Below are 23,724 nucleotides of genomic sequence, written 5' to 3'. Positions count from 1 at the left end.
AGGTGGATTTCTCCCAGCGCTTCATGCATCGCTGGCTTCTTATTCAGCACGTGTATTTATTTCTAAATGTATTGCTTATCGACCAGTGTAAGAGCAGACGCAAAAGAAAAGCATACTATTCATAATTCATCACGGCAATTTATTAAGCTGTTCTTTTACCAAAGGGATTGAATCTGTTGAAAACAGTAGTTGTAATTTTTTAACTCAAACTTTTAGAACCATACATTTGAGAAGTTAGACATTTGGTGGGATTCAAGGATGTCTTGTACAAAGCAGCTATGCTTAAAGGTTTATGTGAAGGATATTGCCAACATAAGCAGTGGGCAGATGGGATCTAGCCATTAATGAACCATTATACTGATTAAAGCCATTGCCAGCAGAAATTATTGCTTCAGTTATTGACAGGCTTTACACTAAAAATTAATTAAGGCAGAGAGAGATTCCTGTTAGCCGGTCCTTAACACACTAAATGCTCTCCAGATGCAATTCTGATTCTTTCCGTGCATATTAATTGAGATTCCAAATCGTAGGGAGTGTATTTGTTCAGTCCAAAGGGCACTTCAGATGGCATAGCGGACAAGTGATATTTTACTTCCCAGACTGAGATATTCATTTGGAACGCCCTGTAATGTCATGAAATAACAGCTGAACTTGCAGATGTGAATCTTTATTTATTAGTATTTTTTTTATATATGACATCATGATCGTACATTATATAAAAGCATACTGTGTATAATACACATGACTGATATAGAATATTAATTTTGTGAATAATAAAAATATACAAATACAATATACATATAATTATACACTAAATAGCACACAATACATTAATATTATTACTACATTCATGAGTGTTTATATAAAACACAGTTACATATTTAAAATAATATACTTCTGCAGTGGAGAGCGAAATTTAAGTGCATCACTTCAATATTTATACACAGTTCATATTCATATCCTTATACATTTATCATATCCAAAACTCCAAATGACTGTTATTTCATGATGTTTCGTAACTAGTTCACCAGGAAGGAAACTTGCATCAATTTAAGTCTCATACTCAGAAAGTGGTGCTGCAAGAACAAACAGAAAAAGTTTGAGCAGAACTATTGCTACAGTTATATACTTATGATCTATAAAACGTCTCCGGAAATCTCTGATATCTGAACAGCATGTAGGGACCCCGTGAGTTGGAACACAGCTTCTATCGCTCTTTCTCTCTTTCTTGCAGGTTTAACTCAATTGGAAGCGCATGGTTGCCAAGAAATGAGCTGGGAGAGGTGACCCCTTTAACGGCTAAAGTTTCTAAAAGGAAGAAAAAGCAGGAAAGTGGAATCTGGTTGGCATGAGGAGATAGCGTGTGTGTGAGTGTGTGTGTGTGAGTGTGATTGGTGTGGTGGGTGAAAATGGGAAGGTGTTGGTCAGTCAAGTGGGAAAAGGCCTCAGTTTTTCATTTCATCAAGCAATAAAACCCCCAAGCCCTTGTGGCCTTTATCTGTGCTGTGATCTAAGTACATTATAAGGTTGAAACTCAATGTAGAGAAAGCAGCTGCAGGAAGTGATGATTACTACAGAAAGTCTTGGCAAAGTAATGAGAAAGTAGCACTGGATAACATCAAACCAATTAAGTCCATCCAGGTTCAATTCAACCTTGAAAAATCTCAACCTGCTTTCATTTATCTATTTTGAATCCTGTCTAAATTTACAGATTAATCTGCTTTAAAATACAGAGGATGTTTCTGAGAATGAAAATGCAGTGTGCCCACTGATTGTTTATTTGCATGCTGTCTGCATTGTTTTAGTGCCCAATTCACTAAAGGAATTATGCAAATCGAGGCAACACAGCAAACATGCTTCCAAAAATGTGATTTTTTTAAATAATTGCCAGTGAAGAATGCAGCAGTCTATCAAAATCTGGCATACTTTTTTGGAACTGTAGCATCGTTCCACCACTGCGACCTCTTTTAAAGGCTTGTTTTTTAGTTTTTTTAAATATGCCTGGTTATTCCACTCTTCTCCATCATTTGATCTTTATTTGATGAATTAATGCTGCCATGGACAACAGAAAATGTAAACAAACATATCTTTTTAATAAAAAATCTGTTTACCTCCTGCTCTCTGTGGGTAGTAAGAGCACTGAGTTTTATAAATAAGGCGCAATCTATAAATAATAAGCCTAATTTACATAGAAAGAGGCGTATTTGTGCTGTAAAGAATGACAGTGACCACCGATACTGCCTGGTTAAACTAGACAGCTTCTGGTAAGTGAAATGAAATGCCATGCAACTATACTGTGTAGTCTCATTTAATTCTGAATGCTATCTTACAAACACAGGATTGTGATGTTTCAGCGATAGCTAATGTGGATTTTTGTCAGTTTGATGAGCTGGTGGATGACTCAAAGTGAGCATGTGATAAAGAGATGCTCTGACAAAAAGCGTGACACACATTCAGCGGATTCATACCAAGTTGTGCTCTATTTTCAGTGATGACACCTTTAATTGATGCAGTGACTGGGGACTCATGTACCGCAAAGTCAGATGGGTGTGAAGAGACAGAGGGACAGAGAAAGAGAGAGAAGTGTTGCTGCTGTTTTCCCTAAGCATGAAAAATGAGACTGAGTCCATCTCAACCATATTATCCCTCTCCAAAAGTGCTTTGTGGACAGCCATTCATCTTTCTGCATCTAACTCCCTTTATCTGTCACTCCTGTCTCATCTTTACACCTCTCATCCTGCTCTACTCTCCTCCTCCACCTGAATACAATTTGCTAAAACTTTACCAGAGCAACTCAGGGACTGTAACTCATCTTCACTGGCTCAGATCACAAATCTCCATTGTCTAACCTCACTGTTACCTTCAAATTCATAATAGCTCTGGTAGACAAATGTAGTGTTTAATGACAAACAGTAATCAGGAGGGAATTGGTGACACATTTAATCTCTGGTTTTACAGCTTTGTCCATGGATGATTTTATCTCTCGAGGCAGATTCTTACGAGTTCACTTACTCAGCCTGACAGAAAGCGATGCTTAAAAAAAGCACTGCACTGCACTGGGGAAGAGGAAAAAAAAAATCACAATTCGGCGTTGTATCTTAACGACAACCACCGGGCAGACTTTTCCTTGATGGCAACTCATTACTTAATTCTCAGTTGGACCAATTAGGCTCCAAATCTCACTATTAACTAGTTGCTTATTAGCATGAATGATATCGGCTGTTTATTACTGTAGTTCTTATAAAGCACATATTAATGCCTTATTCTGCATGACCATATTCTACATCCCTTAATCCACCCAATAGATATACATTTAACAACCACCTAACTAACTATTAATAAGCAGTAATTAGGAGTTTGAGGCAAATGTCATAGTTAATACTAAAAATTGGATTCTAATCTAAAGTGTGACCAAAATCAGGCTATTAGAACGATTTCTGAATTATCATTTTTGAATTATATATTAATATATTCTATTATAAAAAATGATGTATTATCTGAATATACTGTTTATATTTGTTTCATTATTTATATTGTACTTCCATTATGGAACAGGGATTCACTCTAGGCCTAGATGTTATTCAGTTTATGTGGTTCTCTGTGTTGTCAACAGTGAATTTTAAGCATATTTGTTTATTGGTGGGCAGTTGTGGATGCTTGTGTGTGAGAGTGTACATTATTGATAAGAAATGAAAAATATTCCTCTGTTATTTTGATTCTCCATTCTTCACCACTCTTATCTGAATTTGCGGAAGGCAAGAGCTCTGCAAGTGTCTCCTGTTCACATCCATCAAGTGGTATTTGGACAAGACCCATCCAGAGAGCAAGATTGTGTGTGTGAGTACACTTCTAAGAAACACATCTCACGATATTACATTCAGAGAGATGAATGTCTCTTCTTTGTTGTTTTACCAACCACGATTATTTGGTGTGTGTGTGTGAGACGGTGGTCTCAAAGAGGATATTTGCTGATAAGGGTGTCAGAGAGAACAGCAGTCTTAATCGTGATGATGTTAACCCAAAGACCTTAAAGTCCCATGCTAATGTGGGATATTTTATTTTTATTATTTTTTTTACCTGACCAACACTCTTCCAACAAACTACATTTGCCATTTATTCAGAACGGATGGCTTATGTTATCATATTTAGCGGATGAAATCTAAAATGTATTTTAAGCTTTCGCTCAAAGCATCATCATCTTGTTGAATTTAATTGAACATCAGTTCTTTTTTTTTCTTTTTTCGTCCAAGTATATTTGTGAATGAATGCATTTCTCTGGTGTTAAGTCAGTGAAATTGTTTCTCTTACAGTTGCACCTTGCCTTTGCTGTTGATCTTTGCTGACTTTGTGAGGAAGGCTGGCTTGAAAGCCTCCCATCTTCCCCACTGGCAGCTCCTCCATTACCTACAAAGTGCTTCATCTTTCTCCGCTGAGGCTGGGGTGTACTGTGCTACTTCTGATTAATGACTCTGCCTTTCCAGCTCAATTTATTACCATACATTTCACCATGCAATATAATCCAGCACAATCACCCTGTATGGAGGTATTACCATAGTGCCGTGATACTTGACACTATAATAGTGAAAATTATAAGAACTTATTTGTCTGGCATTTGAGGCAAATCCATTAGGTTGACTTGAATAATAGCTAAGCTGACGCTATGGTACAACTTACTGCCCATGGGTGCATATATGAACACATTAAATAGTCAAAAGAGCATTATATAATAATAAATCCTTTGAGGATCAGAAAATAGCTGACAGCACTGAATAGAAATGATCAAACTGTGATATGTCATACATTACCTGCATGAAACTTTGGGTGTAGAATATAGAGGATAAGCATAAATGTTCTCTTTTATGAGAGAAAAGTAGAGAATGTTTGTCAGCAGTTTTGTGCCTCACGGGATCAGCGCTAATTGTTGGAACTCTGGGTAGCTTAACAGGCGATTGTGATGGTGTGAAAGTATGTCCTTATTAAGCTCTCCACATTCACTGTGCCTGAACAAACATGCTTGGACTTCTCACCCTCAACCATTTATTCTGTTAAAGTCAGCTTTTTTTCCGATCTTCACAGTTCGCTAGACAAGATTCATCTTGCACTTGTGGAATCTGACTAAGTCTCTGCTCCCACAGTCCTGCCTCCACTTTCCCTTTCCAACATCCATACACGCAGAACTGCCTCATCACCTGTTATTCTACTTTCTAGCTATGCTGGTAATTTGGCACATTCACTTCCAAAAACAGCAGCACTTTTACTCATTTTTTTTCTTTTGTGCCCACTCAGATAAAGCATTGTGAATACTGCAACAGAATCAGTCTCCCCACATTTTCAATAAACTTTGCAGGATGGCGTTCTCACATCCGTTTTCTACTAAAAGTTTCATATTATATTACTATATTATATTATATTATATCTTTGACAATACAGATAATTGAATAAGCTTTCTTTCTCTTTGTATTTTTATATCAATATGGTTCAGGATATTCAAATCAATGTGATAAATGAGTTATGTCAAAAGTAATCAAAAAGTAGTCAGATTATATTTATTATATATATACAGGACTGTAGATATACATACCTATATGCATATTTATTTATTTAAATCCAAGCCTACTATAATAGATATTTTTATCTCTTAATTTGCTGGCTTCAAATGGAATATAGAAGAGTATGCTTGTATTTGGGTTATTTTTTTTTACTTTACAGTGCGCTAGTTTAGATACTTAAAAGACTAGCCATCCTAAATTATGCTCTCAGATGTTGTTTCTCTCTTCACGCTCCTGTTGGCTTCTTTTTGGCCATCCACTGTTATCGACCCATTAGACAAAGCAAAATGGAATTTCTAGCTATCTGCACCCTCTTAGTCTATTGTTTCCCTTTCAGTCACGCTAAGGTAATTCGTTTTTCAGGGGCCGTTGTTTCGCTCCCCTTTCACTGCTGGCTGATTGCCTTGTAGAACAGACCTGTCCATGTAACATTATCCTTGGTCTATGCTCTTTACCTCTAATTTATCTGTCTAGTAAATGCCAGGATAACCAGGGCCTCTGACATATCCACGTCCTTCAAAAATGTTCTGTTTGGCTCTTTTTTATATAGTCAATGGAGCTTTTTTAATAAAAAATATTCTTTTATTATCTGATTATTATTTAAGTCAAGTCAAGTATATTTGTATAGCGCTTTTCACAATACAGATTGTATCAAAGCAGCTTCACAGTATTAAGACTATTATTATTATTATCGGTAAATTAAAAAGTGGGAGTCAATATTATTGAACAATAGTTTAATACATATTCTGTATAAACAAAAGGGAAAGCACTTGTGAAAACCGCAAGCTCCAATCAGATTGTCCGACAACCTTTTGGGTGTGTCTTCCCAGAAACAAAAAAGGTACTTGAATTGATATGAACACTTGCAACAAAGAGCTAATCACTTGGTTTGCCAAAGTTTTCCAGGTATCTGGATTCAAATTTTAATATTTAGAAATGTTGCTAGCAAGTTAACTATTCATGAGCTGAAGTATTCAGCTTTGCTTTCTGAGTTGTGAAGAAACCCCTGCTAGTCCACAGCACACACTTGTGTTCTCATCTTATCCATAGTGCTTTTCCAGAGATGCTGAGGACGCCACAGAGAGAATCAGAAATGAAATAATCACCATATCATAAATCCAATTTCATCAAGAATCACACATTATGGCCATTGTTTACAAACTTGCATTCATTCTGGTTCCATTCATGTAACTTCCACTTTCCAAATAATTTCCATTGGATAAATCAATCTACATTCTTCTCATTGAATATCCAGTTGCACTCTCAAATACGTCAAATTGAGTTTCATGAGCATAACTGTAGATTCAGCTTTCCTTTCTGAGTTATGTGAAATAACCACAGGCACTGCAAGTACAGTGTTGTATTGCAAATTTGTTGTATTTGCATTGCATTCCTATTCCTAATACCACAACCGAAATGCAGTGCACTCTCAAATACATCAAATTGTGGGGGGTGGGGGAATGGGTTTCAAAAAGCAATTCCCATTGACTTTAACAGGTAAAAGAGATGAATTGCAGAATAAAACAAACAAAGAATAAGCTAATGGTTTTTAACTGCGCTATAGCATTAGCAGGGTCTGACTTGGCACATACAGTACAAGTGTGTCACGAACACTATCCACAATACTAGTGAATATGCTAAAATTTGAGAGTGGGTAGCATAACTAGAAGAGTTTTTCAGGTTTCTGTGAAAATATTCCCTGAGCTGCATATTCAACCTTTGGCATATGGCATAAGAGCTAATTAGAACTATGCTAATGTGCTCCCTCAGGCCCAGCGACTGAAGAGGAAACCAACTATGTGCTTTGATATATCTGTCATGCTTCAGCAGACACTAACAAGGATGAATCTGAGACACTACAGACCCTGCATAATAGGTCTGTATCGTTCAAACTTATTCTTTACAGGTGGTCTTATCAGTTTAATTTGTGACTTTTGGTGAATTATTTACTTTTAACTTCTCCACATCATATATGTGACCCTGGATCACAAAACCAGTCACATGTCGCACGGGTATATTTGTGGCAATAGCCAACAATACATTGAATGGGTCAAAATTATGGATTTTTCTTTTATGCTGAAAATCATTCGGTTATTAAGTAAAGATCATGTTCCATGTAAATATTTAGTAAATTTCCTACCGTAAATATATAAAACATTTATTTTTGTGAGTGAATGCAGCAGAATCGTGAACATAAACGACCAACTTTAAAGGAGATTTTCTCAATGTTTTGATTTTTTTTGCACCCTCAGATTCCAGATATTCAATAGTTGTATCTCGGACAAATATTGTCATATCCTAACAAACCATAATGGAAAGCTTATTTATTCAGCTTTCATATGATGTATAAATCTCAATTTCAGAAAACTGACCCATGTGACTGGTTTTGTGGTCCAGGGTCACATATGTGGGAAATACTTGTGTCCCATAAGCTTAATATTTCAATATAGCTGATGATTTAATTGATTTACATCCTTGTCCTTGATTGCACTGCACTGCTTAATTAATAATTTGTCATTTAGCTGCACTTTTGGTCCTGTCTTACAGTGCACTTATTCCAGGGATGGAAGTCCCTCTGAGGTTAAGAGCCCTGTTTCAAGGATAAAATGGTGATGGATCAACTTAATCTCAGCCTCAGACGGCACGTCCACTGACCGCCCACAGACTGTGTGCTATACTGGCTGTCTGATGCTAAAAAAATGTCAAGAGCCAGATGAAATCGTTTGTTCCAATCTGATTGACTGTCACCATGCAGCATTCGGGAGTCAAGGGAAAATGTACACGTGTAAATTAAATGTTTACAAGCTATACAGTTTAGGGGCATCAAATACATTTTCTTTGAGGCACTTTGTAGGAAGTAAACCATGTACTCACTAGCAAAATGATCTGTTCTGCTCTGTTTGTTATGGACTGATACTTCTGTACATTAGGATTTCAATGCTGGTTAATGTTTGTGGTTATTCTTATATAACACAATATTTCATATTCCTTTAATTCAGATTAGGTGATTCCTAAAGACTCTTAAAACCCAAACAAACTGTTAGTAGCTTTTCATGTAGGCTACCCTGTAATCAAACAGACCTTTCCTGTCTGAAGTGGGAATGCATTTCCATACATTTTCCTGCCATTCATGTTTACAAGATTAGGCCTGTATGTTTTCATGATTTCCATTTAAGTTTTTATGCATTTGCAAGGCTTTTCCATCACTAGAAATCGCTAATGATAAAATCTTCTGATACGTTTAGGCTTTCCATGGCAGTGGGACCCATGCTTATTGTAAGCCCGAGCGAGTGAATATAAGAAGCGCATCAGGAACAGGCAGGTCCGTGAAAGCTCCGTTCCGCGGTAGGTGGTGCTAAACTCATATACATTTTGTCAGTACCTCGGTGGCTACACAGGATGATTTTAATCGCCCTGGACAGCGTCCAGCGTCACTCACAGTCTCAGCAAGTCAGCCCGCTGCGCACGAGAGCAACAACCTCATTCCTGGATATTAGGCACTACGGGCAAGTGCGCGAGCGCAGCGCGCGGACACAATTCGCCTTTCGTTCGCTGAGAGAGGAGCGCGCGAATGGTTTTCAAACTGAAATGAATCGTTAACGGCCGTTTGAAAATGAAGAGGCTTTCTCGAAAGCTGACTTTAGCTCTCGCAGCGCTGTTTTGGATAGCCGCTTTACTCTATTTCATATTGCTGAATAGCCGGAAAATATTACCTGACCAAAGAAACGAGCAACCGAAAGTAAAAGAGGTGAGTGATACATCATAACCTCAAATACGAAATGGCTTGAATTGGTTGGTTTATTGGTTTTTAAGATCTGTCAGTAACTCTTTAATCCCTTGTTTCTCTGAGAGAAAATATTTGTATAGGTGCGTCACTTTTCTTTTATATCTGAGCCGATAATAGGCTAAAGAACAAATCTGTCCAATGTGTAGAATCTTTTTTATTGTTGGCTGAGTAACGTTAACTTACATTTCAGAAATCCTTTTCTGAAATTATTCTGAAATTGGAGAAATTTAGCCAATTGCTATTAACGTTACCTATTTCTCCCTTGGGAGACGAAATAATATGCTTTGAGATAACCTTTTCACATTTTGTTTGTTGACACAATAATTCTATAATAGCATTTTTTTTTCTCCTTTCCTATTCAAACATGAATTCCTATCAGTCAGAATGATGGACGCATGGGAACAGCTTTAATATATAAGTGCGTACACGAGGAAGCAGATATTCAATCTAGATTACTGAGTGGAAAGTAAATATTTAAATAGTTCGTAATTAAGGCTATAAATGAACCAATACCATTTGTACCCATGACATTTGCTCTAGAAACTGTGTTCAGCCACTTTCTGACTCCCCACAGGGGACATACCACAAAACAGATCTGTCATTTGTTTCTCATAGACATGCAGAAATTAGTTTTATTAGGCTTTATTTCATAAGTCTACTATTTTCTTTTGACAAATAGTGATCTCACATGTGGTTCTTCTATTCTGGAGTTTTAAAGGAGTCTCAAACGGTTTGCAAAAAAGATACTAGTCTGATACTTGAACTCAAATTCCTTACAAAATCAAATTATATGAGCTATATGCCATCCATTCATTTTATCTGATATTCTTTTTTTATTGTAAACAGCTGTCTGATTTGAATCCATTTTATTCATCCTAAGGCATTGAAGGAGAAACATCTGAGACAAAACTTATACTTCAAAGATCAAAGAGCAACATTTCGGCTCATACTTCATGTTTAATTCCCAATAAGACTTATTCAAGATTATGTTTCTTATTAAGATTAACTCTGTATACTGTATAAAAAACAGTCCATTTCGTATGTGTGTGAGATCGTGAATAAGCAATTGATAGTTCTCTTGTTCTGAATACGTAGTGGATTTTACCAGGAGGCAATCAATAATTCCACTATTTTGTTCAATATATCTGTCCCGACTAAGATAGAAAGTAATGGGAACAGAAGGTCAATGATATTCACAAACAGTATAAAGTGAGATTATGCTCATATCTGTTGCATTAATAAAAAGGTCTAGTTGCTGTATTGTTACAGTATGCATAAATCTGCAGCAAATTCTTGTACATCTTGCAAGTCAGTTTTTCACTGAAACAGCGGCTGGTATATGACAATAAAGTATCACTGAGGGTAATGGGGTATGAAACATGATATATGGTGCAATATATCACAACACTGAACAACATTCTGTAGGAACGGAAATATGAAAACAGTTAGCACGTGCTCCTTACATCTGTATGGAGACAATGATTGACTTTTTATGGTATAATGACTGGATTCATTTCAGAAGAAACAGAACAAATTCTCAGCTGGTGAATGCTTGAGTAGTGATGGATGTGACTTTTATTCTCAAGTTTTTATGAGATTGTACGCCCTTGTGTGAGACGAGTATGTAAAACTAAAAACAAGTAAACAGTTAATATGGTCTTGAAAACCGCAGTGTGATAGATTTTTCAGACACTCCGTCTTTAAATATAACGGAGCGCTGGGAGAAAAATGTCTACTTTAGTATTCTGTGTTGAACAACATGTTTCCATTTGCGGTTTGCTTCAATATCTATTTTCTGTAATAACCCTGACAGGGAAGGCCGAACCTGAAATAGCTGTTATTGGCGAGGAGGAATATGAAATACAGGGTTGGCACAGCGGCTGTTGAGGTGAATGCGGTGTGTGTCACGGTGGCCGGTGTGTTCAAACCATTCATCAAATGGTGGTGACATCTCACTCAGATTCGATGGGTAGATACTCCCCCATCAGCAGAGTGATGCATTATCTTTATAATGGTAAGGGAGGACCGAGATATCACCCATGACATCTGCTATTACCGTGATTCATGGCAGATATGTCCCACAATACAGATTACACAAGTAGACGGTGTTGTTGTGTGGTATATTCACAGTGGCTTCGTGTCACTGGTGTTGAGGTGTTAGACCGGACAGATGGAGTTTGATGGACTCATCATTTGCTTGCATATGAATTCTGACAGAACATCAGAATGAATCATTTTAATGCAGTGTATTCCGCAGACCAGTTTTACAGTCATGCATGACTTCTGTACCTGCTGAGAGTGTGCTGAGGCCCTTAAAAAAGGAGCAGGAATTCAAAAGAAGCCTTAGAGTTCTGATGTGTGGTTTTGTGCATTGCAAGAGGGCAGAGGCTTTGGTGGTGTAGAATGATCTATAAAAAGGACCCACACAACCACACATACAGAGTACAGACGACAGGACAGGGAGTATCCAATTACCACTTCCTCAGTCTGTCCTCCTCCTCTCATTAGAAGGCTGAGCTCTGTGGGAGCTGGGGGAACACTGAGCCCCAAACGTGGCACAGCTGAAATGCCCTGATCAGTGACTGTGGAGCATCAAGGAGCTAATAATTTCAGCGGGGAGCGTGGGGGTGGGTGCGCAAACGCTGCCTTTTGAAGGCGAATAAAATTGTTAAGCAGATAGGAAATTTGACACTTTGATTCAGAACCTGTCATCTTTTTTTTCATGCGCTAATTAGATTCTGTTTCTATCACTGAGTATACTCAATCATTATAAGAGTTTATTTTGCTGCGTGTCATTGTGCCCTAATCCTAAAGTGTCTAGAATAACAACGTTACATTTTTACTTGCGCTCTCACCTTTTGTCATTTAAACTTTAGCTCGAAGATAACAATAACTAGCTTTAAACATTAACAGTAAGCTTTCAAATTTTGTTGATTTTCTCATGAAATGTGGCGTGACATCGCTGTAACAAGCGGCAGGGTCGGGAGTGCATGTGAATCGTTTATCTCTTGTGTAGTTTAAATGTTTGCATACACATCATTTTTTATTTTAGTGTTAATATGATATCTGAAAATAAATAGCAATTGAATCTGGAACCTTTAATAAAGAACTAAGGATTGTATAGTTGATTCGTCCACTGCTGAGGTTGCCTAGTTTGCCCCCCAAAAAAGGGTTTACGGTGTTTGTTTTTTGTGGCAGTACTTTTAAATTCATCCCTTTTTTAAAAAGTAGAGTGTGAAACTTTAAATCGCCTACTTTAAAAGATTTGTTTTGTGCGATTTAAGGTTAAAGATATTTAGCCTATATATCACTATATCGATTGCCTACACCAAGGCTGCATCTGAAATCATGTACTTCCCTACTATATAGTTGACGAAAAACAGTATGTGACAAAAGAAGTATGTCCGAATTCACAGTATTCATTAAAAAATAAGTAAAAAGTACTCGGATGGCCCACTTCTTCTGGGTAAGATTCTGAAGTATGCATACGATGGACACTTTACTATCCCATGAGGCCACAGGAGGGTTGCACAGGAGAGGATTTTGTGAATGGTGGTGACGCGACGCAACTGACGCTGATAAGGTCACGTGATAATGACAGCATGGTGAATGTGGTACGTCTGATTACATTCAAACATGTTCCTACTATATAGAACATACTTTTTTTTAGTGGTTGTGAAGTAATTACTTATTAAAAATAAGTACCTACTCAAGAGAGTATGAGATTTTGGACACAGCCCAGCTGTTTTCAAACCTGTCCTGGATCATTCTCAGCACTGCACATTTTGAATGGCCTCCCTAGGCTGGCCACACTTGAAGATTTTAAGCCCGATTTTGATCCCAATTTGTACCCCCAAGCGATCGGGGGGCGTGGCCTGATTCGATGCTTGTTGCAAACGACTTTTTGTCCAAAAGATCAAGTGTTTGTCATCACGATTATTATTTTACTGCTCCGGATCGCGTCGGAGCCTGCACAATCCCAAATCATACATATCAAACATGTTTCATAATTACGACTCATGATCGGGCTGCCTTAGCCTGCATGGCAAGCCAGACCTACATCAAGATGTTAGGTCTGGCAACTCACCATTGGCACGGCTCAATCCGAGGGGCGGGATAAACAGTTGTCTCTCAAAATAAATGTTACTGCCGCTAGGGTGCGTCTACATTTCTAGGCTAGGGCTGCCTCTGACTAAATTTTACTTCCCAAAACTCACGCCAGGAGAACCAGCTGACGACTTTGATCGTCGTCCATCTGTTTTTCTTCTCAAGTCACGTTTGATCTTTCGAGTCTCTTTGAGATCTCTTCTCATTGTGAAAATTTTACTTTAATCGACAGGTGTGTGGTCTCGCTTTCTGGACGAATAGTGTGTGCATTCAGAGGATTATAATGTTAAAAATCGGTTTAAACTGCCCTTCTGTTTCAGTTTTAAAATTAATTAAGATTTGAAAATCGTCAAAGTGTCCCAGGCCTTATCGGACACACCCACTTCAGGTCTTGCAGTCTCTACTAATGAGCTGATGAGTTGAATCAGGTGTGTTAGATAAAGGAGACATACTGTACAAAGGCTACATTCACACTGTCATTCCAAATCCGATTTTTATACATCCGATCAGATTTAGCTAGTGTGAACGGCAAAAAATCACATGAATTTTTTACAAATCTGTTTCAAGCTACATCCATATGTGTGATCTGATCGGATTCCGCGTGGTTTATGTGACTTTCTCACCCCACGTAAAACGTAACGTCAGACGTTGTTATAGGAGAAATTCTGAAAGTCGCTGCCGAAACAAGCTGTGTTGTTGGAAAGTGCCGGACGAGCAGAAAATGTCAATATAATGGAGACATGTTTGTAAACCGATGGAGACGACAGCGCAGAAAAAAGCTGTGCATACCAGCCTCCCGCAGTTCTGCCGCTGCCTCAGAAGACACAGTAGACAGCTAGACATGGTCATGTTGTAAAATTGAAATAAGACAACATCTCTATTGCAAACCCCTCCATGTTGCGGTTGTTGATGTTTTTGGCGTATTCCTACCAACGCAACATCATTGCCATAGAAACCAATTCAGGTATTCTGAAACGAAAGAGCTGCATGGAAACACAAATCGAATCTGAACAGTTGCGATACACAGTGTGGACATCAATAATTTTAGATCAGATTCCAATTAGATACACAAATAATAAGATTTGGACTGACATTGTGAACGTAGACAAAATGTGCAGTGCTGTGGGTGCTCCAGGACAGGTTTTTATTCAGGCACGCTAATTATTCCGAATTGATTTGAAAAATATGCCGTTTTGCATGTTCCTAATTAGAGCATTTACATATTATTTGTATTATCAAAATGCGTCTCTGAATTTTAATAGACAGAAACCAACAGTTTTGAGAGAGAAAAATCGCCAATATATCAGATTGAATTGGCGAGCTGAATTAAAAGCCCAGCCATTATCATGCTAAGCAGTCTAAAGAAACAGACATGTGCAATTACCTACCTCTATTACTGGCTGTAAAGATGCTGTTGTGGCTGTTGTAAAGCAGCGGGCCATGACATTCCCACCACACACGTAATACTGTGAAAAGGCATGTGAGCTCACTGGTGAATTCTTTACTCTTGTAACTTGTAAAAAAATGACTATAAAGTTTCTTGATATTATTCCACGTGAGAACTGTTTTGTGCTTGATGACTTTCAGGTATTTTTTATTTTACAGATATAATATATTTCTAATATATATATAATTTAATTTTTTTTACATGTCTGTACACAAGTTTCACTAAGGCTTATATTTTGAGAAAATCCATGCTTAAAAAAAAAAAAACTCTCTGTACCCCCTAAGTCCTAATTTGCAATACCTCTGAAACTGCACCGGTCATGATCATGGGTTATTGATTTATGATGTGTGTTTTCATAGTAACAACCCTCTCTACAATTTTAAGCAGAATCTCTACACAAATACGAATGCTAGTTGAAATTATTTCCATGGAGGGTAGTAGCTGCATTTGAAAACGCAGGAGAGAAGGAAGCCTCATCATCAGTCAGCATTGATACAGGCATCTGGGGAGAAACTAGCAACCTGCTGGCATGGGTAATCACTTGCCCCAAACATAACCAACAGCCTCCAGCCCCCTTAATGGTCTAACATCAGCAAAAAAGCTCAAGGAAATAATAAGTGAGAAAACATGGAAACTCTTATACTGCTGTCGGTGCCGAATGTGGACGTTTATTAAATTATGATTGATATGGCCTCATGGATTCCAAGACGTAGTGTTTTCAACCCTCAAAATATGAGACTACTGCTTGCCATGTGCTTTATATTTCAAGGGTTTTGGTGTGATGGTGCTGCAGAACACTGAAATATGAATGACTTTCTTATGATAATTGGGAATACTGCCTACAGCCACTTTATTTACTTTCCCCACTCTTTTAAATTGTTTATTGAATGCCGCTGGCAAAACCAGCAATGCAAGTTTGAGAGGTGGCGCCCCGACAAATCTCGCGAGAATCACGACTTGCTTTACGGAACGACGTCACATACATCAACAACATATGAAGCAGCCTCTATGGAAGACACTAGCACGCATTTCAGACATGAATCATGGTAGAGTCGACGAAGAAAACTAAGAAAGTGCGGTCGGAAGAGTGCAGAGACGGCTCTGCATGAGTGGTTTTTACCACAGTAATGTTAAATACAAGTACTCCACAGCGACTCTAGGGGTCGCTGTTTGAGAAAAACGAAAACTGCATAGTGTGCCTTTAACTTATGCAACTGAAGTGTCTTTGACTTCCAGTATTTCTGTGCAACAAGACAACAGACAGTGAAAAATGGATAGACTAAATGATTGCAATAAATCTGACTACTGTGTTTCCATTATGTTGTAGATTTCAGATGCTGAGTGGGATGACCTGCTGGAAGAGTTTGAAGAGAAAAGCTACCTCAATGCTCACAAATGGAAGCCTGGCCAGGACCCCTACAGTCTGTATGCCTTCAATCAAAGAGAGAGCGAGAGAATCCCCAGCAACAGAGCACTTAGAGACACCCGGCATTACAGGTAAGCCTTGTGTGTGTGGGTGTGTGTGTGTGTGATCTATATATAATACCCACACGGTTCATATTCAATTAATGAAGGTGCATCTGTGAGTTCTTGAAAACTTTTAGAAAGTGATGAAAGGTGTACTAAGATAAAAAGAGTGAAGATTTATGGTTCATGGCTGGGTAGTGGTTCTCGGGTACTTCAAGGTCAGTATGCTATACTAGATGCATTTACACTACAGTTGGGGTGGGTAAGATTTGTAATGTTTTTAAAAGAAGTCTCTAACACCATGTCCTAACTACAAGCGCCGCGACACGCGACAAAATGTATCTTTTCCATGTTAATCAGAGTTTTTGTCCTAACCAGCCGCGACGGTGACACGCGATGATTCTATTTTAGAAACGGTTTCTATTTCTGCGACGTCACGGCTGGAACAACAAAGTATGATAATCTCAGGTACTGTTTATGTGCTTTATTTAATGTTAAAAGCGTCTGTGTGAGTTTGAATATCATTTTGTGTGTCTTTTATAGCCATACAAGCAACAATTCACCTCAGATCTTCAAAATAAATAAAAGTGAACAAGAACGTTCAAACTGTCAACTCATTGTTAACAGACAAGTGTATTCTATGACAACGATTGTTTCAGTAACTCAGTATGTATATTTTTAATAATGTTAAAATGGTGTACTATTCATGAATTTTATGTACTTAACCATTTCGTTGCGAGTGCCGCGAGCTTGCAGAGAGAGCCCGCCCACCCGCTCTTCTGATTTGTCGCTGTAATCTTATCGCTTTGCATCTGGTTAGGACACGGTGTTATGCTCACACAGGCTGAATTTATTTGATCAAAATTATAGTAAAATAGTAATATTGTGAAATATTATTACAGTTAAAAAATAACAGGTTTTTTTTTCAGGGTTAGGTTTTTTTCATTATTATTTGATGACTAGAAAATTCAAAAGAACAGTATTTTTTATATATATAAAAATAAGGTCTCTTTTGATCAATTTAATGCATCCTTGCAAGAATCATACTGACCACCAACTTTTGAACAGATTTTGGTAGAATTCTTAAAATGGTTTGGGATTGCGTTGCTGTTCCATCAGCCTATGGTTCTAATTCAATGATTGCAGACAAAACAAAAACATTTTAGTGTACTTGTGCCACAAACACATTTTTTTCAACCTCGGCCATATGCAATGACTAACAAATGTAGAATATAAACTAAGGGTATGTTTTCACAACAACAATAAACTAAAAACAGACGACACCGCTGTCGAAACAATCCCCATTCAAACAGATCTGCGAAAATGACTAAAAAGGCTGTATTATGCATGACAGGCCAGCAGTTGGGAATGTTACTTTGTCAAGTAACACCCCGCGAACACGTAAAAAGAATGAGTGAACATGTAATAGGCATGCGCATGACGTCACGGTTTTCACAAATTCAGATTTTTGTTGTTTACATGGAGATGGTAAAGGCATCGTTTTCAAAACGTTGCACTTTGAAACGCATTTTCAAAAACTTTCAGGCCCCGAAAACACCGTTGTCATGTAAATGAACGGCCAAAATGTATAAAACGTTTTCTGCTGAAAACGGTGTCATTTAAACACCCTTTATGGTTTGTGCTGTTTCAGATATTCAGCAATTAATTTGATTGTTAACATGCTTTCACTTGCACCGGTATTTGTATATGTGGCCCTTGACCACAAAACCAGTCACATGGGTAAATTTTTTGCAATTGAGATTTATACATCATCTGAAAGCTGAATAAATAAGCTTTCCATTGATGTATGGTTTGTTAGGATAGAACAATATTTGCCCGAGATACAACTATTTGAAAATCTGGAATTTGAGGGTGCAAAAAAATCGAAACATTGAGAATATCGCCCTTTAAAGTTGTCCATTTATGTTCGCAATTGTGCTGCATTCACTCACAAAAATAAATGTTTTATATATTTACGTTAGGAAATTTACAAAATATCTTCATGGAACATGATCTTTACTTAAACCCAAATGATTTTTGGCATAAAAGAAAAATCGATAATTTTAAACCAATACAATTTATTGTTGGCTTTTGCCACAAATATACCCGTGCTACTTGTGACTGATTTTGTGATCCAGGGTCACATATAAGCTTCTTAATGAGACAGCTGTTTGTGATATTTGGCAGCTCTTGGTGGCAACATGACCTCATGGTATTTGTAGCTCGTGAAATGGGACAGCTCTTGGCCACAGTACATTTTCACCCTCTGCAGCACTGCGGGAGGTCGCTCATTCATTAGTGCATGTCACTTCAGTCAGACAGAGTGCCATAGTTCATTTTTCAGCTATTTCTGGATTCTTTTCATGTTTACCCTGTTTACACCTGGTATAAACATCCATCTCGGGTAATCAGATCGTAAGTGATCAGCTGTGACAGACTTTCTCATGTTACCACTTGTGTTCATACTCATTGAGAGGAATTTGTCATGTTGAAAAAGAAAAATCCAACACACTGTTGCTTCCAAATAAACTTGAATTTTTTAAGCTCACTGGAAATGTAATGCTTGCAGGGATTCACAAGAATTTTCATGTATTGTATTTCTTTTAAAGCTACACTTAACCAACTTGTTTAAATTAAATCTCTTTGTTTTATTGCAGTGGATGATTAATAGATGAGTAAGCAGTCTCTCACTGTTGTCCCAGACACATCAGGACATACAAATATTTACACTACAGACATGATATTGTCACATGCGTTTACCTCTAAATGTCTATGAGAGATCAGTTAAATCCAAGTCTAAACAGGGTCAAAGTCTCAACTGAAGAATATTTTATTTGCATTCCTTTGAATAAACAAGAACTTTCATCATAACATTCTCAACATCATTGCTTGGGTTCAGAAATAGGAAAATAAGGAGTCATTTAAGTTTTTGTTCTTAAGTAACTAGCTTAAGCCCAGATTAAATCTGTATATTTGTTTTCTGCTAAATAAATGCAAGTTCTTAGTTTGAATCTCTTTTTATTAGATTAAAATTAAAATATGCATATTCCAATATTTAATTATTATTGCAACTTTATTAATTTATTATTTATTTATGTATTACTTTAGTAGCAGACTAGGCTTTATATTGATTAAAGTTAAGTTACAGCTTGTAACAGTAACAAATAACTAAAATAACTTCATTGGGGTTTAGAAAACGCGGAGTTTTCTGAAAATTGCAGACATATTTTATAACGTGGACCACAGACCCACTGTTTTTTCAACAGATAAAATTATTGATGAATGTGCCTTGTCAACTAAAACCTAACCATGGGTTATTCTCAGTTGCACAGTCTCCAAAAAATATGCAGGTATATGTCAGGTTTATAGGAAATCATATAGAGAGCTGTTGGGACCTCTATAGCAGTGCAGTATAATTCTCTATAAAATAATTCTTGCAGGGGCTGGGAGACAGTAGAGAGAATCTCAGATAAAAGGTGAGGAGGCGGCTCATTATGCAGGCCCAGTGCTCTAATGCGATACTCTCTCTCTCTCACGGTGTCAACTATTTTCTATGTAGCCCTCGTTTCTTCCTTCCTCTTACATGACTCAAATGCCTTTGTAATGAGTACAGTAGGAACACCACACTCATTGTTCATTCCGTTGTTGACCAGTAGCGCAATATTGAAATTTCCAGAGAAATGCAATCAATGTGCCAACTTTACCTCTTAATTAACTTTAGCTGAAATTGGACAAACAAAGGATAATTCTACCGTTCCAGCAGGAGCCACTGTTTGATTGCGGCTTTGGACGCCAGTATTGACGCAAGGTTTTTGTTGACTATATTTATAGTCAATAAATAGAACCTTGCAGGATTTAGATTTTCACTTTTAACAAGCTTCTATTGAATCTTGGTGCATTTTCTCATACTGCATGATCAGATTAGAGTACATTAAGCAACCTAACATGGACCATCCACACAGAACATTTTCTATCAGTTTACACATTCCTTCAGGTGTCTTCAGACGAGCTTAGTCCTATCAGTATGGGGAAGGCAAAATGCTACATCTCAGGCTGAACTGGAAGAGCATTCAATCAAATGCAGAATGAAACTTTGACAGCCATCTGTGGCAAGACCCTGGTCCTTTCACTTAGCCTGGTGCCTGAACCTCATTTTGCTTCAGAGAAAAGAACCACCACCAGAGGAAATTAGCATGAACCTCAATTCAGAAGGACTTTCATTTCTCAAGGGCTAATAACAGATAAGCTCAGGCACCAGGAGCTTTGCAAATGTTGTTCATCAAAGCTGCCATTTATTCAATTCAAAAAGAGGCTTCCGAGTCACCGTGATTTAAACAGCAGGGAGGGGGTGGAATATAACCATGGCAAAGATGGCCTGTAGTTTTTAAGATTACTAAAACACAGCAGTCTGACTTGATGAATTCCTTTGAAAGACACTTTGCACCTTCTTGCAGAAAGCAGGATATTATCAGGATTTCCAATTTTAAATTGTTACATTTTATACAACAGTTTCAGGCCTTGAATTCTCAAGTGACTGGCCAAATAGAGTGCTGATAACAGTCCAACAGCACCCGAACTTATGCCTTGTTCAGACTTTCTGTCCAAATCCGATTTTTGTGCATATCCGATTGGAATCGGATCATATTTAGCAATTGTGAACGGCAAAAAATCATATGAAATCTGATTTTTACAAACCCGTTTAAAGCTACATTCATATGTGGTTTGAAACCCTATTCCAATCTCATTTCTGACCACTCTGATCGGATTTCGTGTAGCTTAAATGTGCACTTTCTCACGCCACGTAAAACGTAAACACATCAGACGTCATTGCAGAAACAAGGTTGCATTGTGTTGGTGTCAATGTGCAGGTCATACAGAAAATTATAATATAATGGAGACATCTCTGTGGTCCAGTGATTAGATGTCTTCACTTCACGTTCACCGCACGGAATAAAGCTGCTCATGCCAGCCTCCGTTTCTGTCGCTGCTTTATTAGTTTTCCAGCACTGCAGCTCCACGTTGTCATATTCTAAGACAACAATGCAAACCCCTCCATGTGGTTTTTGGTTTAGTCCTACCAACTTAACGCCTTTGCTGTGGAAACCAACTTCATTTCAATATTCCGCAAAACGAAAGAGAGTCACAGAACACACAAATCAGGTCTGAACAGTTGCAATACACATTCTGGACAGTCAATCATGTAGATCAGATTTCAATCTGATACACATATAATCGGATTTGGACTGACAGTGTGAACAAGGCTTTAGTGGCAGTGACTCTTTCTGCTGCTTAAATGCTGGTCTTTATAAGTGAGTAATTGAATCATTAATTCAGTTGATTTGTTCAAAACACTGAGTCTTTCAATTCCGAATCAAGTGACTGTCTTTGTAAGTTATTGAATCATTTATTTAACCGATTCATTCAAAACCTTGATTCTTTCAGGAAATAATACTAGTTGACTGTCTTTATAAGTGAGTCATTGAGTGAGATGAACACGTTTGAATATGTGACTGTCTACATTTTGTAAAATTGTTTCATTCTAACAAAGCAATTTTCCTAGATGTCCACATTTGGCAGAGACTCGACATTTAATGTTGTAAATCTACCTTCTTTCTTGATGAATGCTGGACTGGACCCTTTTATAGCCATTTATGAGTGAAATGTTACTGTAATTCAGTTGTATTGTGAGTTATGGCTGCTGTATAATGACGTTCAAATAGCCTACATGGCAATGGTGAAACTATGAATTTTTAAATCAATACAGTGTTAGCAACTGCAATCAATAGATCTCTGCAATGATAGGAAGCCATTATACTGAGCACCCCAGACATTTTTAACATGGCAAGGACGCTGTCATGAAAACTTAAATAGATGTAATTTATTCAGGTGAATGTCATATGGCTTGTCACTGAAAATGTACTCACATGACAGGACACTAACATTCTGATATATTTAATGAAACAGTTGCAGTGTTTATTTTCTGCCTTCCAGAAACATAATTGACCATATTTCTTTGATGCTTTTAAGACTTACATTTTAGGCTTCATATTAGAGTAGTGTAATTTTTTCCTCTAATTAGAGTCAACCCCTCTGTATCTTCTCCCACTGCTCAGTAATGATGGGCATGTGCATGTGGCAGGCCTGAGAGGAAGTGCCTCAGCTCATCAGCAGTAGCCAATTAGACACCAAGGACAGTGTCCTCACACTAGCATCCTTCCAAATCAAGCACAGGCTCTTTAAACTGATGATCTCATGCTCATTACTTGAAGAACCATGATACAGTATCTCCAGTTTTCCCTCTTGCTTCATGTTAGGTCTCCACTGCCTTATCAATAAGGCATTATTTTTGGATATTTTGGTATTGTTTATTTCTCATTGTAGCTCAAGCTTAATGAAAGGCATATTGCCTCCTGAGCCTTTCTCACTCGCCAAGGTTGGAGCAGTGTCACTCAGTTCCCTAGAGCTCTTAGACATCCTATTGTGTGTATAACAAAAGGAGCACCTGAAGGGCGTTTGCATCTCCACAGAGCATCTGAGACATGAATACATATTTTCGTGATAAACTTCCTCGTCGGTTCCTATCATTGTTCTTCGTATATCAAACAATAAAGCATATGCAAAGCATGCAGAGCAATTATTCACTAGAGCAGCTTATTTAATTAGCTTTTCCTGTCTTTTCCTATTTGTCATATGCACTATTTTCATTGGTGTGGCCATATGTTGTGATTTTGTCCAGCAGTAGCAATCTTATGGAGAACGAGCTGTATACATCATAATGAGAAACGCTAAGACCAAATTCCCAGTTCCCAATTTTCTCAGGGACACATCCATCATTTTAACGAAATATCAAGTACACAGCAAAATGCTTCCCCTCTCCCAGATGTTGTTTTCTGACAGAAACCCTAATGATGTTCTGTGTTTTGCTGTTTAAAGCATCCCCCTATCTCAAAAGACCTTGGGCTATAGCTGCATTGAGCGATGGAGCCCGCTCCCAGGCTGGCTTCAAACAGCATATAAAGCTGTGAACGCAGCCCTTAGCTCATAAAGTGTGTTTAAGGCTCATCTTACTGTATTGATGAATAAATAAGCAAAAGCAGGATATATATGTACCTTATTCCAAAGCAAATTTATCATGACTGTTTAACCCCCAAAAGTTTTGACATTAAATGTAAATACATCTGCACTTTACAGTATGTGTTGCTCCAACAGAACACTGATGCTCTGATTAAACCATTTTAGAGACTATGGCTTGTCTAATGAATGGTGAAATCTATATCACGTTATTTCACAGTTTGACTCAATATTTAAATGATCGCATTAGACTGAAAAGAATATAAAAAAGCCTAAATTACGCTCTGCTAAACAGT

At 37.7% G+C, this 23,724-nt stretch overlaps 1 protein-coding gene across 3 annotated transcripts in view; it reads left to right on the top strand.

Annotated features, from left to right (window-relative positions):
- Window positions 1–23,724, top strand: part of galnt14 (UDP-N-acetyl-alpha-D-galactosamine:polypeptide N-acetylgalactosaminyltransferase 14 (GalNAc-T14)) — a 94,542-nt gene that overhangs the window by 32,014 nt on the left and 38,804 nt on the right. For 2 of the 3 annotated variants that reach the window (XM_082148250.1, XM_082148251.1), the window contains one exon: window positions 16,218–16,387. In XM_082148250.1, the coding sequence (XP_082004376.1) occupies window positions 16,218–16,387 (170 nt within the window). Of the gene's footprint in view, window positions 1–8,916; window positions 9,298–16,217; window positions 16,388–23,724 lie in introns of those variants that run through there. The other variant, XM_082148249.1, reaches the window with a different exon arrangement.

Source organism: Leuciscus leuciscus (assembly GCF_965113295.1).
Source record: "Leuciscus leuciscus genome assembly, chromosome: 19".
Lineage (NCBI taxonomy): Eukaryota > Metazoa > Chordata > Actinopteri > Cypriniformes > Leuciscidae > Leuciscus > Leuciscus leuciscus.
Note: the sequence above shows the minus strand (reverse complement) of the source record. Positions and strands in the feature narration are given on the sequence as shown.